Source organism: Rhagoletis pomonella, unplaced genomic scaffold (genome assembly GCF_013731165.1).
Source record: "Rhagoletis pomonella isolate Grant_MI unplaced genomic scaffold, Rhpom_1.0 Rhpom_scaffold_00005, whole genome shotgun sequence".
NCBI lineage: Eukaryota > Metazoa > Arthropoda > Insecta > Diptera > Tephritidae > Rhagoletis > Rhagoletis pomonella.
The window spans coordinates 37,098,871-37,118,899 of NW_023458559.1; the positions used below are offsets into that span (position 1 = coordinate 37,098,871).

The 20,029-nt window shown below is 34.0% G+C and overlaps 2 protein-coding genes across 3 annotated transcripts; both read right to left on the bottom strand.

The window, feature by feature from the left end:
- Positions 1–1,727: 1,727 nt before the first annotated feature.
- Positions 1,728–3,859, bottom strand: LOC118739880 (farnesol dehydrogenase-like). The gene is made up of 2 exons (XM_036471376.1): positions 3,155–3,859; positions 1,728–2,074 (listed from the first exon to the last, which is right to left on the bottom strand). The coding sequence occupies exons 1-2, from the start codon at positions 3,728–3,730 to the stop codon at positions 1,904–1,906; spliced, it is 747 nt and encodes a 248-aa protein (XP_036327269.1). The 5' UTR covers positions 3,731–3,859; the 3' UTR covers positions 1,728–1,903.
- Positions 3,860–10,185: 6,326 nt separating this feature from the next.
- On the bottom strand, positions 10,186–11,248 carry LOC118738882 (farnesol dehydrogenase-like). 2 transcript variants are annotated; one of them, XM_036469902.1, is made up of 2 exons: positions 10,512–11,248; positions 10,186–10,414 (listed from the first exon to the last, which is right to left on the bottom strand). In XM_036469902.1, the coding sequence occupies exons 1-2, from the start codon at positions 11,211–11,213 to the stop codon at positions 10,244–10,246; spliced, it is 873 nt and encodes a 290-aa protein (XP_036325795.1). In that variant the 5' UTR covers positions 11,214–11,248; the 3' UTR covers positions 10,186–10,243. The 2 variants fall into 2 exon arrangements, with proteins under 2 accessions (XP_036325795.1, XP_036325796.1); XM_036469903.1 differs by having other exon boundaries at positions 10,323–10,414; positions 10,508–11,248.
- Between the last annotated feature and the right edge of the window lie 8,781 nt (positions 11,249–20,029).

A 20,029-nucleotide genomic window follows, 5' to 3' on the forward strand; every position in this document is an offset into this window, starting at 1 on the left:
AACACAACACAACACAACACAACACAACACAACACAACACAACACAATACAATACAACACAACACAACACAACACAATTATTAACAATAAATAAATAAGCACAAGTTACCAGCAGCATCATTTTGAATTTTACTGCTATTATTTTACTCGTAGCTTTACATATGTGTTAAATAACATGCAAAGACCAGTGCGACCAGGTTAGCATAAGCAATTCTCTTTTTGCTCTAGCCTCGAAATTTTAGGTCTAACTTCGTGGATTTTTAATGCTACCCTTTTTATAAGTAATTTTCATATGTTCTGCACGCTGAAAAAAATGCGATTCTATATAAATGCCAAAAAATTTTGCGGATAACTATCCACCTATGCTTATTGCTTTTTTCTACCCGGAAAAGTGTGACTAATAAGACCAATCAACACATTTAGGCAGCGCCTTACGTTTGGAAGTGGTATTGGAAGACCTTTCACTCGCTCTGCTATTTGGAAGCAGACAACGGATAGTGTTTTTTTCAAAGAAACGGAAGAAAGAATTGGAGAAAGCATGTTGCGGGGTGTCTGGAGCAAAGTTAAATTGGTCCTGCATCAGTATTAAATATTTTGTGAAAATTTTCTTCTTTCAAGAGAAGCCGATTTAGAAGGCCTGAAACTTCCATACAAAAAAAACAAAAACTAGGAGTACAAAGTCGCGCAAGGAGGGTAAATCGCTTTAAGAGACCAGACAAAAGGCCTTTAAGGCCGACCGAGTAATTTTGAGCGAAAATATTTAAAAATTAATTTAATATTCACTTGAATTCGTAGAGGTGCTGGTAAATTTTTGGGCATTATTATTTATTATTATTATTATTATTATTGTTGGGGATAAAGCACTGCGACCTTAACATCTATTGTGCCCCCTTCATGGATTATAGAGTGTCTATTAATCCAGTAACCGAGAGAAACTTTAGTATGCAACCTAAATCTACGGATTTCATTTCGCCTTTGGTTAACATATGTTCGCCCAGGTGCCTTTTGCGTTTGTGCATCAGTGCAGGACATTCTTCTAAGATGTGCTGTGCAGTCTCATTTTCCGTCCTGCAAAATCTGCATCGCTCATGCGAGTAGATTCCCAGTTTAGTCAGGTGATAGTTCAGCCTGCAGTGTCCTGTCAGGATTCCTGTAACAATTCTTAAGTTATTCTTTGATAAGCTCATACATTCCTTGAAGCGCTTTAGGTTATATGTTCCTAAAAGTGCTTTGGACTGCTCTAGACCTGGTAGATTATCCCAGTAGCGTTTTCTATGAGCCTCTTCCTCTAACCGAACAAGTTCGGAGAGTCCCCCTTTTCCCAGGCCACAGAAAGGCTCTGGGCCGGTGAAAGGGGTCGATGCACCCTTCTTCGCTAGTTTATCGGCAATCTCGTCTCCTTTAATACCAATATGTCCCGGAATCCAGAGAACCCAAACCTGATTGGTCAGACCAAGAGTATTCAGCTTTTCGAGGCATTCCATCACCAGTTTAGATGTTACCTGGTGAGATCTGAGAGCCTTGATAGCCGCTAGGCTGACAGTCAAGATGCGATTTTTGGGCATACAAGTGTTGACTTTTTTAGCTTATCTGTTCACTAGCTTCAACTTTCTCTAGCCTTTTTATTGGACACATCTGGTAACACTGGAAGTAAGATGTTTACAAATAAATACATTTTTTGTGAGCTCATTTACAATGCATTTTTTATTTTATTAAAATTCGGTTGCATTTTAGATTTGAACATTATATAGGGTATTCCTATTCATATCTACTACATATTTATATTCACATATGTACGTGAATTCATTTATCGAGCTGGTATGATCCAAACGACGATTAGTACGATTATTTACATACATACATGGTTTTATGTCTACATAAATATAGTTTATAAAGTTTTTAATTACTCGCCCAATAAGGGTTTTACGGTGATTTCATGGACTTGCATGTGCGGTGGTGTCGAAAGGGTGAACAAAATGCAGCTAGAAACGTCTTTTGGCTTCAAAATTGGTGGAGCGGATTTTTTATAATATTCCGGAACAAGTTCTGTATCGACCAAACCGGGGCTAACGCTCTGAAATAAAAACTAATCAATTAATATACATAAGTATGTAATTATGAACATATGTATGTATGAATGGTACGTACATACATACATATGTATGTATCCTAGATGGGGTCATAGTTATCTTATCAAATATGCCGCATAACAGCCATAAAGGACGTACATATCCAAGCCGTAACCGCAAAAAAACCCTTAGCGACATTTTTTCAAAATTTTCTTTTCAATATTTATACATCTGGACCTTTCAGCAGTAGTTCTGCAAAAAATAAAAATAAAAAATTTTTTTTTAAATGTCGCTTACGTTTTTTTCGGGATAGGGGCTGGATATATTTTATTTCTATCTACTTATTTATGTACATATACAGATATATATCAGAAAAAAATATTTTCCGTTCACCCCTGAGTCTAAAGAATTTTCGCAATTACAAAAAAAAATTATTTTCTTGGCCGATTTATGGATCAAACAAAAATTGCATGCAGATATGTGCATTAGAGCGTACCAGAAAAAAACACGTCCGCCGTGCACGTTCGAATCTTAAGCATTCATGAAAGGCAATGTTGAAAAAAATGTTATTTCTTTTTGACCGAACGTAGGGGTCGCCTTTTTACATTTTTCGTCATATCGTCGGCATTTACAGTCGGATCTTAAAGTATGATATATCGATGTTCTTGTGTTGAGGAGACAATTTTTTGTGTTCCAAAGTACCCCGTTCTAGTACTTAACCGCCAGATGTTAGTTCTTATCACTCTAACGTACCACTCTAATGTCAGTAAATTAATGCTTTATTAAAAAAAAAAATTCTTGTCGAATGTACATAGGTGTTACCGAAAAATTAAAAAGGTGACCGCTAGGTTCTGCTAAAAAAAAATGACCGAAATTTCGTTAGAAAAATACTTTAGACTCAGGGTCGTATGGCGAACTTTTATTTTTTTGTTTGTAAGGTGGTGGAGTCTAAAAAGGCCACAATTATCTTATCAACTTTGCGAAGCGTATATCATAATTGTATTGAATAACATACAAATACCAATCTACAAGTAAACACTAAAAATTGAACAGTTAATCATGTTTGTTGTCGTTTTAATACTCACAGTTATTTTAATGTTTGTCTTCAGTCCTCTAAATTCCTGGCGATATACCTCAGTAATAGCGGTTACTGCATGTTTAGTGGCTGGACACACATTCATACCTGGTGGTGCATTGCCCGACAAGTGTAGCACCGAGTGACCCGCAACGCTATTAATATTCACCACATGTCCGTCAAAATTGCGTTCCTTCATCGATTTGAAAGCGCGTTGTGTACAATAAACCACACCCATTATATTGGTTTGTACAACTTGTTGCAGTTCTACAGGATCCAAAGTAACAGCTTGGCCCGTTTTAAAAATGCCGGCATTATTCACCAATATATCAATGCCACCCAATTCTTTGATTATCCAATCGAATGCTTGATCCACCGATTCCTGTGATGTTACATCGCATGTATAGGGATGGAACCGTTTCTGTTGTTCAGCTGGCAATTCAGCTTTATATTCTTCCATCCGCTGCAGTCGGCGGGCAAGTCCCACCACAACGAGATTAGCTTTAAGTAAATCTTTGACTGTGGCAGCGCCAATGCCTGAACTAGCACCGGTAACTACAGCGACACAACCTTGCCAACGTTCCATTATGATTTCCTCTGTATAGAAGAAAAAAAGTGAAAGTAGCTATGTTTCCAATGGGAAGTATAGTACTGACCGGATTTTGCTTGGTTTAACAACTTTTGTAGCCCACAACTACTTATGAATACGCACGTCATGGAGGCCTACTTCGTAATCATATCTAAGGATCTCTTATCATATGAAGAACTTACAAAAACACAAGCGCTATGGTGGCTGCTGCGTTAGTTTATCAGTAACAACTAGCAAAAACACTAAGTTATGGGCTTACACCTGTACATAAGTATGCACATACATATATTTGTAGCCATGGCTTTGTATATATGTATGTATGTACATACATATGTACTAGGGTGCTTTTTGGCGACTATTGGATTTTTTTTCACTCCTACCTCGAAATTTTGTGGAAAATACCTAAGAAAAACTCTCTGAAAATTTGAACCTTTAATCTTAATATTAAGTACTCGCCCAAGGCGTGCAAATATTTCCCATATAAAATACACGTAAACTTTGATTGTTTTTCTTCAAAATTCTATAGCTCAGAGGCATTTTATGATAGAATCATGGTTAATGATGGGTTCAGAATTGGACGTTCTACAAAAGTATCTATTGTGTCGTAACTCTAACTCCCACCAGCGAGTTAGTACGGGTCACTAAACAAAATATTTTCACGAAATTCCCGTTTTTTTGCCCCTATCTCGTAAATAACAAGAGGTACAGAAAAATTTAAAATCACAAACTTGTAGGCCATTAAATTTCCTACAAAAAAGTTCCGGAACACCAAAACGCTTATATCGATATTTTTTGAGATATTGGGCTTTGAAATTGATCAACAGTTATCACAATTTAGCTCAACAATTATAATCAATGAAAATTCCACACTACCTCTCAGCTGCCGATTCTGAGATAGGGCGTTATTCAACCAAATTCTGAAGTAGGCTGTTCTTGAAAAGGTTTCTGAGATAGGGCGTTTTTGAACTGGCTGCGGAGATAGGTCGATCTTCCACTCAACCATCGATATGTAGATGTATGTGGTGTAATTAAGTTCAAAAAAGGACAGCTCTGAAGTGCTCAGTATGGATGCTACAAAGAAAAGCGTATAATACCACCACTTTCAAGGAGGCGGCGAATTTCCAACCACTCATCGACTTCTCAATGTTTGTGCAATGTTTTAAATGCTCAATTACAGGAACAATATCCTTTGAGTAATAAATTCCAACTTCTTTAGCTCTTATGTCATAAATGCTATATTAGGAGACCAAACACAAATTATGACCAAATGAGAACAAGATTACATGAAGACATTAGCGGTGGAGTGCAATAAGGCCTGCGGAAATAATGCCCATGGGCTTTATTTCCCAAAAAAAGAGAAATAAAGTCCATGGGCGTTATTTCCATTTCTAAGGGGAAATAGCGTCCACCAATAAAAGGCAATAAAGGCCACGGGCTTTATTTCCTTTGCGAAAGAGCAATAATGGCCGCGGGCTTTATTTCCCAAAGAAAAGGAAAATAACACCCGCTTGATTTATTTCATAAAAAATAATTTTTTCGGTATTCGAAATATTGAAAAAAAAATATTGGCAATCGAGAAAACTCACCATCCCCATCGAAAACCAGAAACCAGAAATCGAGGAAAATGAACATTAAAACTCTTTTTTAACATTTTTTATTACTTTTTAAAGTTGACCGCATTGTGCGTTTATAGGACTTTTTTTTTAACAAGTAATGTTTAAGGAAAAACACAACCGACTTCAGTTCTCATATACAAATTTAGGTGTACCGTTAATTCTTTGGATGATCAAATGATCGGATCTTAACCAAATTACGGGACCACTCTTGAGGTACCATCATTCCAATAACAAAAGAATTATTAAAATCGGTTCACGTGGTCAAAGTTATGCGGTAGCATACTTAAAAAAATTTATTCCGACGAATTGGTAAGCTCCCCATTTTTTGAAGTCAGTTAAAAATGTTCGAGTTCTTTGTTAATTTTATGTAAATAAATTGGAATTTATGAAACTTTAAAAGGTTTATTTATTAAAAGTATTTAATTTTGTTTTTTTTTTTTATTCAATACCACACTCAAACGACGCAATTGAGAGGATTTTAAGTATAATGTTTGTTTCCTGGCGCAAAGGGAGAAACCGGCTTCTAATCAAAATTTTTAAAAATGAACTCCAAATTAAAAAAAATTTTAAATGAAATGTATAGAATTCTTTGACTATTTAAACACTGAAAATGGAAACGATTTCATTACTGGTATTCAAAAATGTCAAAAGATAAAGTAATTTATTGGCTCCTGTGTATAATACACTTTTATTTTTTATGAACTATATTTTATTTATATATCAAAATATTGTTAAAAAGAAAACCTCTGGCGTTTTAAAGTATTTTCTGGTGCTTAGATTAATAATTTTGCTTTGAAAAAAAAAATGTACTGAAAAGTACTGATTTTTTTAGCATGAAAAAGTCTAACGTACTGATTTCGCGCATAAAAAATCTGGCAACCCTATAATTAATCGATTATTGATTCAAAGCAACAAAGTCATCAGCAGATACACAGCAACAACGTCATCACGAGATTCACTTAAATGTTTCATTTTTGCTATAAAATTGAAGATGTATGACAATTAAAATATAATTGTTATTTTCGTCAAATATTTACTAAATAATTATGAAACTTTATCCGCCCATTCATATTCATGTGAAAATGAAAATCAAAACCACTTCTTCCAAATAACCGATGCCATATAGGCGATTTATTAGGCGTATTTTTAGTAGTAGTAGTATATTTCAAAGAAATTTTTATGTATTTTGGAGATAAATCTAATTTGTGGAAAGCAGTGTTGGCAATATGTTAATCTGATTAATGATTAAAAATTAACGACCAATATGTTTATCGCGATTGACGATTAAAATTAATTAATCGTAATCAACTGAACGATTAATGATTAAATTTTTGTAATCGTTAATCGCTGGCGGCTATTACGATTAATTAATTTTAATCATTAATCGTTAATCCGATTAAAAAGAAAATCAGATTAAGTGGTCTAGTTTGTCCGAATTTGAAACCAAACACCAGTTACAGTAAATATTTCGTGTTTTACGCTTATAAAAAGCACATAATATAAAAAAAATTATAATTATTGTTATTAGTAATACATAAACTGGGAACACATGTGCAGAGGGATATTAAAACCTAGTTTGTAAAACGTCAGTTGGAATAGATCTTAATGAAAATGAGCACGAAATTGCTTAGATTTATGAGGAAAACCGACTTAGCCATACCCGATTAACTGGCCTTGTGTGCACAGGAAAATTCCATCATAAATTAATTAATCACCAAACCTACTTAATCAAATTAAGGGTTAATGATTAAAAATTCATTTTTTAATCGTGGTTACGATTAACTGTTTAATCAGATTAAAATTAATCATGATTAACTGTAATCGGATTAAATTTAACTAACTAATTGATTAAAAAATCAATCGATTAGTGCCAACACTGGTGGAAAGTGAATTAAAACGAAGTAAAATGAAGTGATGAAGTGAAGGCTTCCAAAGTGAGGTGAAAAACTTCAATTGAAGTGACGGCGGCAGCACTGCTACTAACCGGCGGTATCTGCGCTAGTGTAGGTTGTGTAAACTAGAGATATTGAGTTAAGAAACCTACGATGTTTTCGATATAGGGCACAGTGTTTCGACTATATAGAGACGGGTGGAAAAAAGTCATGTCCACAGTTGATAAAGAAAACCTGTTGGGCTTGGGGAGGGAAAATTAAAAGTCATAAATGCAAAATTTCACACCATTTATTCCACCCCCTCCCCCGCCTCCATACGAACGGTACATATCCAAGAAAATGTTAGAATCGGCGTGCTATCGACTAATCATTGTTTAGCGCTGAACCGATAAAGGCAAGTGTTTCTTTTTAAATTGTAATCAATTCTTTAAATGTCATGGATTATGGAATGATATATTGACTCGTAGAGTTGTCGGTAGTTTTCCCTATTGTGTTCCGTATCCCGTACTTCCAGCATTCCGCAACCAGAGCCCAGTCACTTGGCGGGTTAAGGTTACCCCCGTCAGAGTGGGAGGTATTGCGAGTGGGTTTGTAACCTTCTAGTGGGACCTCACCTCGGGTTCACCAAACAAACAAGGTTTTTGTTTGCATTATTGTTGCTTATTATCGTCTGTTTTGTCTTTTAAATATTTTTCTTCGTATTTGAATACTTAGTGCTTGTCTCATAATTTTGGGCTCACCTTTGTATTCATATTTGTCTGGCACATAGTTGGTTACTTATCAATAGTTGGTGCCATTCTCCGTGTAATTTTGTTGTCCCATATAATAATTTCGGTCGCTTTATTGTATTGCCTCGTCTTATTGTTTGCCCACTAGCTACCCCGCCGTCTCCACTGAGTCAGCCGGTTGCTTGGTTTTTTAACCGACTTCAAAAAAGAGGAGGTTATCAATTCGTCTGAATATTTTTTATTAATTTTCTTTATGTATGTTACCGCATAACTTTGGACCACGTCACCTGATTTCGATAATTCTTTATGCATCGGAAAGGTAGTGTCTCACATACTAATCTGGTTTAGATCCGATCATTGGATCGTAAAAAAATTAACGGTACTCCTAAATTTTTATATGAGAATTGAAGTCGGTTTTGTTTTTTGCTTAAAAATTACTTGTTGTCATCTCCTTTTTGGCGTAAATTTGTTTACCCGTATTAGGACTTTGTGTTGTGGTTGGACACTGCAGGTGCAATTAGTACATTAGGCTTGTAGGCTATTTGCAAAGCAACAAGTGTAGGTTAAAGCTTTCGATATTTTCCATGATATAAAAAATAAAATAAGTGCGTTATCCTAGGTTGCCTGCTTTCAATGTCTATAAAACAAAATTCAAATGGCTTACTTGGTGAAAGTTTAACACTAGTCTATTACTTAGAATCTTTTAGCATGTCCTTATCGTCGAGTAGCAAGGCGATGACTACAACATTTGACATAATCCGACTGTTCCTCCTACAAGGACAACAAGGGCCCCTATTATGAGTTGCATTCGATTTTCGACTGTGGTCGAAAGTGCTCAGCGAACGAATTTTCATTTGGTATTATGGCGCTCATTCGATGAAGAATAGCGCTATTGTGAATTTCGCTCGTTTAGGTTGTTCACAATAGTATATTTTTCACCGCTGAGAAGCTTTGTTTACAAATCGAGCAAACTAAATAGTGTGCTTATACATATTTATGTAAATTTGTTCTAATTAAAATGAAGTAAAAAAGAAAGCAAGTTTATAAAAACGTGGTGAAATGAGTACAACGTGTCCTGGTTCAACGATTCGTCAGAGGATGAGAGCTTAGTAAACTGGTCAGAAGTAGCAAATGTTTAAGAGAGTTTAAGTTTATTAGTCTTTCGAATATATTTTATATAAAATATATTTAAGAAATTTGTCTACAGATTCATTAAAAAGTTCCGACCGTCTAAAGAGGCGTTTGTGAGCCAAATCTATTTAAAATATTTTAAAACTATCAACAGCGCTACGATTTTGTTCTCAGAGATCGTGCCAACACAGTATTGGGATTTTCTTTCACAAGTAAATCCAGCCTTTCGGGCTTGTGTTTAGTATTCACGATGTTAGAACTGCATGAAATTAACAAAAATTGTTTAAAATTAGTGTCTAGCCGCCAAAATTTAAGAAAACATATACAAAATCATACATTTTTCACAATTTTCTAACACTTCGCTACACCATCGAAAGCAAAATTCTGTTCGACAGAAAATTCGATACTCAACGAAAATTTCGACACGCTTGCATAGCTCATAATACGAATTTCACTTTCGAGCTTCGATCTTCGATAGCCAGCGAAGATCGAAAATCGAATGCAGCTCATAATAAGGGCCAAGATAACTCAATCAATTTTATGCGCTGGCTATCAAAACAACTTATCCTGGGTGCTAAAGTAGGAAGTACTGCAACAGCGGTTTGCTGTCCCTGAGGAAGGAACTAAGAGTACAACTCCAATATAAGCTTATCAGGCTTTTAGCGCTCTATTCGGCTATAAATTTAGTATTACGGCTTGAGCGCCGAAAGTCACAATGGCTGAAAGGCTTTGTTGTGTAGTTCTACTCTAAGAGCTCCACTGCGCATATATGTACATAGGCTCGGAATGATGCCTGCTAATAGCTGACTTCCTGGTCATGTCAGCATGCCAACAAGACTCGCACGACCACACCACTTCGCTTTCTATTTTATCGGGACAAGCTTGGCAACGGAGTCACTTTTGACGGAGGTCAGAAGACAATGCATAGTGGCTCGGTTTCAAGTATTTCGAATTGCAAAATAAAGACGATCGCAGGCGGAAAAGAACAGCACGGGTTGTGCGCAGCTAACTTAGATTTTTCATAATTTATTATCACATTTAAATTTAAAAAAAATAAAAAATATTTATTATAATAACAGACAATCTTAAGAGCTCTTATAATATCAAATAAAGAGCTAACTTTATTATCAGACGAATCGCCTCTCATTCGCCCATCATCGGCTTCACAGTAATCTCATGTACTTGCATATGCGCTGGCGTAGAAAGAGTAAAGAGTACACAGCTTGATACATCTTCTGGTTGTAGAATTGGCTTCTTACCGCCCCTTGAACGAGCAGCCACCATGTCCGTATCTGTTAAACCGGGGCTAACGCTCTGCAATGGAAATAAAGAGATATGTTTATATTTATTTATATAATAAATATGTACACACTTTTATTTAACCCCCTCCCCCCTTTGTTTTATTACTTACAGTTATTTTAACCCTTGTACCCAGTCCTCTAAACTCCTGCCGATAAACCTCGGTGAGCGCAGTCAAGGCATATTTGCTTGGTGCATACAAATTCGAGGTTGGCGTTGTTTGTGCATCATTTTGTGGCACATAATGACCCACAACACTATTAATGATCACCACATGGCCATCTACGCTACGTTCTTTCATGGATTTGAATGCACGCTGCGTACAATAAACCACACCCATGACATTGGTTTGAATGACTTGTTGAATTTCCACTGGGTTCATTGTGCTAGCTTGTCCAACATTGTAAATGCCCGCATTGTTCACCAATACATCAACGCCACTCAAATTTTTGATAATCCAATCGAAAGCTGCATTGACGGATTCTAGCGAGGAGACATCACAGGCAACGGGATAAAATAGCTTTTGTTGATCCTCGGCTAGCGTGGCTCGCAACTCTTCCATGCGTTCCTTGCGGCGGCCAAGTCCAGCAACTTTCATATTTGCCTTGAGTAGATCCTTAACAATGGCCACACCAATGCCTGAGCTGGCACCGGTCACCACAGCTGTACAGTTTGCCCAACGCTCCATATTGAATATTAAGAAAACAAAAGCCCGTCGTCTGCTGTGCGAATAACTGTTGCACTCGAAATGCGAGCAAAAACTGAATTGAGCGGTAGCAGATGCGTAGTTGTTGATGAGGGGATGAAATTTCATGACCGGCTTTGTTTGCCCACTTACATATTTTTATTCGCTTTTTTTTCTGCTCTTTGCTGGGTAATATCAACCTGAGTGCATGCGGTGCATATATCGCACACGATCTTCAAAAGTGACACAACTCAAAATGACACGTTCGTCAGAAAATGCGAAAAACTATTTCGTAGCAAATACTAACCATATGGCCACGGGAGACTTTACCCTTTTTTTCAACAAATTATAACAAAAATTTGCTCCAGCTTATAAAAGCTCCAGGTAAATTAAAAGCTCTGTGTAAATTTTTAGCGCATAATTTAAAAAATACCAAATTTTGAGTTGTGCCTCTTTTGAAGACGGTATGCGATATGTACGGTTATATACATTTGTTTATGTATGTATTCACACAATTACGTGTTTGTACAATAGGGTGGTACTACAGCGTTGCTTAATAAGATGTTAAAGCGGACGCGACACAGAACTGAAAACGAGCGTGGCTTGTGCAGCTAGGCTCTGGACTCAATTGCTAAGGAGGTCTGCTCTGATTATTGCATCCTTGCATCTGGCCTTTGACATGTGCCAGGACTACTATGTACCAAAATATTATAATCTTTCGTAAGAAAAATTGTCAATTCTGGCAAGGCTCTTTTCTGCCTTTCGAAAGACTAATTTAAAGATCTGCTTGCGGAGAGGTCAAAGCCGCGTTCTCTTTGTCTATTAAAAATAACTTTTCTAAAAATTAAATTGCATTTTTTTCTTTTTAAAACAATAACAAGTAAGAAAGTCTAAGTTCGGGCGGAGCCGAACATTAAATACCCGGCGCAAGTATTAAATATATGTTTTTTCACCTTTCCGAAACCTTGCGCTAGATGGTAAGCCGGGGTGTATCAATTTTGAGTAAATTAGCGTCCTTCAATTTCGAAATATTGAAGTTTCAAGCATTTCTGAAATTTACCGTTCAATATTTACTGATTTATCGAAGATTTTGTATTTCTCTCCGTTATATGGGATGTGGGCGTGGTTATTGTCCGATTTTAAAAAGTTTCTGCGATTTTTTATGCTGTACCAAGGCCAACAACTGTGCCAAGTTTGGAAGAAATTGGTGCAGCGGTTACCAAGATATACACATGTAACCATAAGTGGGCGTGGCTACGCCCATTTTCAAAAAAATTTTAATATTCTTATTTTTCATCTAAAACTTATTATAAATATCAATTTTGAGTGAATAATCTCCAGTAGTTACTAAAATATCGCAGTTTTCGTATTTCTGAAAATTACCGTTATATGGGAAGTAGGCGTGGTTATTGAGCGATTTTAAAAATTTTCGGCCATTTGGTATGTTGTGCGAAGGCCAACAGCTGTGCCAAGTTTGGAAGGAATTGGTGCAGCGGTTACCAAGATATACACATGTAACCATAAGTGGGCGTGGCTACGCCCATTTTCCAAAAATTTATAATATTCTTATTTTTCGTCTAAAAATTATTGTAAATATCAATTTTGAGTAAATTATCTTCAGTAGTTACTAAAATATCGCAGTTTTCGTATTTCTGGAAATTACCGTTATATGGGAAGTGGGCGTGGTTAAAGTCCGATTTCGCCCATTTTCAATACCAACCTACCTTGGATTAAGGGAAACCTACATACCAAATTTCGTTGAGATATCTCAATTTTTGCTCGAGTTATCGTGTACACGGACAGACGGACAGACGGACAGACGGACGGACAGACAGACATGGCTTAATCGATTTATTTTTTCATCCTGATCATTTATGTATACATTTGTCTATATCTATCTCGATTCGTTTTGGCTGTTACAAACAACCGTTATGTGAACAAAATTAATATACCCTTGTGCACAAGTGCGCTCGGGTATAAAAATCAAACATTAAAAGAAAATTACACTAAAAAAGAAAATTTAAACTACATAGAACACAAAAAATAAAATAAATTTCTAAACGCTTTAGGAAATCAAAAAAATAATTTCCTTTTTAAAACAATAAAAGCTAAAAATTTAAAGAAAATTATATGAAAAAAGGAAAAATTAAAACAAACACCACAAAAAAAGTATAAAAATTAAACGAAACTTAAAAAAAATATAACAATAAAATCTAAAAATTAAAACAAAATTTTATGAAAAAAGAAAAAAATTAAAAAGGAAATTAGTTTCAAAAATTAAATTCTATACCAAAAAATCTTAAATTAAGAAGAAAAAACTAAAAAATGAATGATGTTAAAAAAAATATTTTTTTAAACAATAAAGTCCATCAATTCAAAGAAAGTTAGATTTAAAAATGGACAGAATTAAGTTATGAAAACAAACACTAAAAAAAAGTAAAGTAAATGACAAAAAAAAACTATATTTTTAACAATAAAATTTAAAAAATAAAAGAAAATTTTATGAAAGTAGAAAAAAATTAAAGTAACAAAGCAAAAAAAAAGTTTCAAAAACTAAGTTATTAAAAAAATATTATATATATATTTTTCAAATTATTGTTGCTTTTCCACAATAAATTTTCATTTAAAAAACGGCCTAGAGCTCAATAAAAGTTGTTGAATATAATTGTTATAAGGCCAAAAAAATAACAAAAACAAATAACTTAAGGACGAGCACACCTAAAAGTTAAACATTCTAAAAATAGAATTATTAGCACAAACCAACAACCACACCATCAAGTGAATTGCAGCGGAATAGCTGCGCTTGATTGTGTTGACATAACAAAAATGAAAATAGTGGAAAAACAGCAAACGATAATTTACAAGGCGTACTTAGCACAGTGCATAGGCAACTGGCTGAGTCAGTGGGATCGTCGGTTCGAAGCCTACTGAAAGAAGTCTGATGAGGAAATGTGGTGATTTCCGAAATAGCTATCACTTCTACCATTTTTTCAAATTATTGTTGCTTTTCCACAATAAATTTTCATTTAAAAAACGGCCTCGAGCTCAATAAAAATTGTTGAATAAAAAAAATTAAATCTTTATGAAATCAGTTAAATTCAAAAAATCAAAGAAAGTTAAATTAAAAGAGGCAAAAACTTTAAATTAAATAAACAAACACAAAATAAGTTTCTAAAAATTAAATGAAATTAAAAAGCATTTTTTTAACAGTAAAATCTAAAAATTAAAAGAAAACTATGAAAATTTAAATGAAAAAAATAAGTTTCGAAAAATTTAATTAATTAAAAAAAATCACTTAAATTAACAACAAAAAAACTAAAAATTTTATCTATAATGTAAAACAAAAAAAATTTAAAATCCAGAGAAGGTTAAATTTAAAAGGGAAAGAAAGAAAACATACACAAACTAAGTTTATAAAAATTAAATAGAATGAAAAAAATATATATTTTTACTTAACAATAAAATCTAATTAGAAGAAAATTTAATGATAAAAGAGAAAAAATGGTATTGAAAAAGAGAAATAAAACAAGTTTCAAAAAATTAAATTGTATTGAAAAATTTTCTCAAGTAAAAAAATTTATTTTATTAAAAAAAGAAAAAAATACATAAAATAAGTTTCTAAAAATTTAATGACAATAAAAATGTGTACATACATACATATATATACATATTTTTTATTTTAAAATAATAAAATATAAAAACTTTAATACAATTATTATATAAAAAAATAAGTAAATAATAAAACATGTCGTCAGTCAAATAAAAGAGCATTTTAAGGAAATTCAAAAAATATATAAATCTTCAAGGATAACCCTAGTGTAAATAAATAAAAACGTGTGCATACACACATACATATTTGTAAGTGCAATTGCATATACTACGCGTGGGTTCGTATTTATTATTGCACATGTCAGAACTAATGCAAAAGGCAGTTTTGCAAATTGGAAATTTTACTGCTGAATCAAAAAATCATTTAAAACGCTTCAAACCCTTTCTAAAAGTGCGGATAAATCTTGTAGTTTTCAAAGCTTGTCCTTTTATTTTTGCATGGAACTGTATTTGAGAGCAAACTTATGAAATCTTTACAAAAATTCATTTTCAAAAAGATGTCAAGTAAGGCCTTTTGCAGTAATATCAACGACACAAGTATGCAAGTCATGCGCAGATGTACATTAGACCGTACCGCCTCACAAGCAAACAAAAAAAGTTCGCCGTACAGTCTAAAATATTTTTGTAATGCAATTTCGCCTTTTTACATTTTGCGGTGACACCTGCATTCGGGTGGGTAAGTACTGCAATGTCGGGGATGACGTCAATGAACTTTGGAACAAGAACGTCGATATATCATACTCTTTAAAATCTGACTGTAAATGCCGAAAAATGTAAAAACACAGCCTCAACATTCAGACCAAATTTATTTATTTTTATTATTTTTTTAATAGTCCTGCAAAATACTTTAGACTCAGTGGTGTCCGGGGATCCTTTTTTTCAGAGACCATAACGAGTTTAAGAAATAAAATTAAATATTGCTCTATAATTATTACTGAACAAAAGAAAAGTTGTTTTCGTCTCGTGGGACGATTATTTTAAGATGTAAATTTTATTCGTCTTCTCATAATAATTATATGAGATTTTAAAATTTTTCCATCTCTCGGGACGTTTATTTCAAGACGAATATGATTTACGTCCTTCTCATAATAATTATATGGGATTTTTAAATTTTTCCGTCTCTCGGTACGTTTATTTCAAGACGAATATGATTTACGTCTTCTCCTAATAATTATGGGAGTTTTATTGAAATGAAACTTCTTAATTGAGTTCGGAGATTTGACGCGTTAAATATTTAACGCCACGATTGTTCATGTCATCAAATCTGTGTCGTTCGTTCGATTTTCAAAAATGAGCTGTCAAATTAAAGGGCTTTTACGTGGTTTTATTTTTTTTGAAAAGGGCTGCCGCATCGGCAGTACAATTACCGATTCTTCTAAGAGAAAACGTGGGACGTAAATCATTGACGTCTTGAAATAAACGTCACGAGAGATGAGAAAAAAAAGTCGCATATAATTATTATGAAAAGACGTCATTCATTTCCGTTTTAAAATAAACGTCCCACGAGACGAAAAAAACATAAAAGTCCCACATAATTATTATAAGAAGAGGTAAATATTGCCGTCTTGAAATAAACGTCCCGCGATATGATAAAAAATAAAATCCCCATATAATTATTATGAAAAGATGTAAATTATTTCCATCTGAAAATAATCGTCCCGCGTGATGAGACAAGATATTTTTCGTAAACAATTATTATACAAAAACGAAAAAAAAATTATCTTAAAACGAAGCGACGTTTTTGATCTAAAATATTAGGATAATAATTTTTTTTTTTCTAGTACGGTCTAATGTACATGCATACGTAAATAAATATGTATTTAAAATCTGCCGTGTAATGCATTGTTAGAAAACGTGGTTGAACAGCCGGTTTCACTTAAACTAATACCCATGAAGTACTTGCTCTCATTTGACTCTCAGCGTTTATTTTAATTTCGTTCTCCTAAACAATTCACATATGTATGTACTTATACATATGTAAGTACATCAGATACAGCAATTTTAATTGCATTTTCGTTACGTTCTTCGTTGAGTGCACGCTAAACTTCTCCTATGCATGTATGTTCGTAAATTTAAACTCTTAGTGAATCCATAAAACCGAGAATGACTTGACTTATTTCTTAACATAGTTTCCTTGGACCTCTCAATGCACTTCATCCTGCATTTTTTCCAATTTACTGATGTCATCTGAATAACACGATTACTTTGGGTCCTCAAAGTTGGCGTGTTTTTGAGCAATGATTCCATTTATGAAGCCAAATTTGTTTCTAAACATGTTTGCATTCCTTTGAACCAATTTTCGAAACAGTTTTCCCTGCAAACCAAAGTTCCCTAAATCTTAAGGAAATCGTTAGGAGTATCTCATTTCTGTAACGATTTTTTTACGAATTTTCAAAGAAAATTATATGAAGTGGTTGACACGAACTCGTAAAGAAATTTCTGTACGAAAAATAAAGAAAATTCTGAAAAAATTCTGAAAGATATTCTTCACATAGCACCATTATTTTCGTTGCTTCACAGATTTTCTTCTGAAATTTCGTAACAGAATGGAAGTGTGCGTAATTTATTTCATTTTAGAAAATTCGGCAAAAAATCAAATTAAATCTTAACGAATTCTTTAAAATTTCTTTACAATGCAGAATACTCTGAAAAAATGGTTTGCAGGGTTCCCACTCTGAAGTTAGTACATAAGGTTTTCGAATGTCAAATAAAAACGGTTGTCGCCAGGCTGACAGGTGGATGACGTATTAATTCTTAGTGTTTTACGCATCGCATTTTCGCGATGGCGAATGACGGTCCTTCGGAGGCTGGTTTTCCTCAATTACCCGATGACTTACGGCAAACAAATAGTTGTCGGTCATTAAGTGCCTAAAAATTCTTCGTTGGTAAGGTAGTACAATTACGGAGAGATTGGAAGTAGTTTATAGAGCAAAATTTTCGGGAAAATGTTTATTGAATATTGAGTGCAACATAACAACAGCATAGAAATCATATCGAGAAGCGAAGAGGCAAACAAAATAAAAAACAAATGCAGAGTTCGCACCAAACTAAGTAAAATGAACACATACTGTCCAAAGAACACTTCAACCCATCATTTGCCAGAAAATAATATACGGGAGGAGCCGCCACTAGAAAGTTGGATGCCGACCAACTTTATTCAAAGAGATGAGTTGAACGTTTGTTGCTTTCAACTAAAAATTGCCTGGAAAATCGCCTCATGTGTACACCGTATTATTAACACAAATTTACCGCTTGCGATCAGAGGCCAATAATAGGTCCATTCCTTATCTTTTCTGACTAAAATCTGAACAAGTGTCAAAATTGAAGAGCGTAAGCAAAATGCGCTCACTAAAAGAGAATAACAGGAAAAAATAAAGGAACGCAAAAAACCAAATTTTTTGTCCGAAGAACGGCAACAAAAAAACTAATGTCAAATAAGAATAGAAATGTATGTACAAAACAAACTCACACAAGCACATGCACAATAAACACTTACTATATCAATTATTTTTTGCCTCCTTCCATTTTCAATTCACTTTTCGTGTATTCTTTAATTTCCGTTAATTTAAATTCAGTTGAGTTTGACAAATTTCAAGATTTTGTCAGCAAAAATTAATTGTTAATTAACATCTAGAATTTTTGATTTTTACGTAAAAATTTTGTAGCAGTGCAAGTATGCATAACTGGGCTATAAATCTGACTTCTTCGGACTGAAGAGAGTCACAGTTGCTCTCGCATTTCTGCTGTCATTTTCAAGTTAAGAAATGCTTTTTGAGCTAAATCTGACAACTTCGGACTATTTCTGGGAGATAACGAACGCAACTAACCCAGCAAACATTGAGGTTAGTTATCGATAAGAGAATGATTGGAGAACTTCAAATCTCAAACGTTAGAGAACGTTGCTTATTTACATTTATTAAATTTTGCGTTGTTTCTCTAATCGTTCTCGAATCGAGTAGAAAAGTTATCTAATGTAGAAATCCAAATTTCTCTAACGTTAGAGACTGTGTTTGCTGGGTAATGTGAGGTGAAGGAAGCTATCAGATATCATGCAGGATTAAAGTTTAATTGCAATTAAATTTTTAATTGCACACGGCAATTAATAAGTTGTAATTTAAAGTTTAATTGCAATTAAATTTTTAATTGCACACGGCAATTAATTTAATTGCAATTACTTTTTAGATAAAAATTAACCTACTTATAAATAAAATAAAAAATACGGCACAATTAAAATTTGCTCAAAACTGTTGCAAGGTAAATTCGTTTTTTTGTTTTATCAAAATAGGTTGTCTTCTCTTTCATTTGGCAACCAAAAAAATTGAAATAGCTCTTCTGGAATAATCAAAATATTTCCTTTTGCCAAAGTTGAAGGATCTTTGGAGGAGATCTGATGGGTAAGGACCAGAAAGGGTACTTGAGGTGAATGAACTTAAAAAAAAATAATAATAAAATTGTGTCCCCCAGACAGGAACAGCAATAGTTGTGTTTCCTTGGGTTATCCAGCTCAGAATCACGATCATTTCTCACGGAAACGATCTGGATCATTCTTATTAGGATTGGCAGCACTAATTTTATAATACTAGCACGAGGAAGGCGAAATTATAAAATTGAACTTACTAAATGCGGAAGAGTACATTCAAATGAAATAGTATTCACTTAAATAAATATCTAATATAAAGGCTTTTTATTTGAATCAAGTTAAGAGAATTAAATGGCAGAATATCTGTTTATGTATACATTCATTTGTCAGTGCTACCAAACCGTCCAGCAAATTATCAGTGAAGCAAAAGAAACACAGCTGATCATAAATATAACCAAGGAAACTCAGCAAATATACTGTCTAATGTTTTTATTCATCACATTTTTTTTTTATGTACGCTCATAAATATTCTTAGATTAATGTATACCTATAATGCTATATAAGCTGAGGGAACCTAAGAGCCTTAGTTGAAAAGAGGGTTTCCAAGCCATTTCAAAACTTAACTATAAAACTGAAAGAGAGAGAAAATGGTCCGTCAACCTTAACCGAAAACGAGGACCCGCGAGAACCGAGCGATGTTTTCTCCAGAAAATAAATAGTTGAAATTCCCTTTTTTTCTTTTTTTTTCACTTCTTTCTAATTAACTTAAAACTAGGTAATCAGTTTCCCGAGTTTAGGTAGCGGCATTCACAAACTATTACGGTATTCACATGAGGCGATTTTGCAGGCAACTTACAGTTGAAAGCAACAATCGCCTGGTGTGAACGGCCTTTCAACTAATCGCTTCCAATGAAGTTTAGGGGGCAGGCAGCCAGCTTTTAATTCAACTAATTGCCTCTAAAATTGCCTGGAAAAT

Coding starts and splice junctions, on each gene's coding strand:
- LOC118739880 (XM_036471376.1), bottom strand. CDS start 3,730: ATGGAACGTTGGCAAGGTTGTGTCGCTGTAGTTACCGGTGCTAGTTCA. Junction 2,075..3,154: donor AGACAAACATTAAAATAACT/GTGAGTATTAAA, acceptor TTTTTATTTCAG/AGCGTTAGCCCCGGTTTGGT.
- LOC118738882 (XM_036469902.1), bottom strand. CDS start 11,213: ATGAAATTTCATCCCCTCATCAACAACTACGCATCTGCTACCGCTCAA. Junction 10,415..10,511: donor GTACAAGGGTTAAAATAACT/GTAAGTAATAAA, acceptor TTTCCATTGCAG/AGCGTTAGCCCCGGTTTAAC.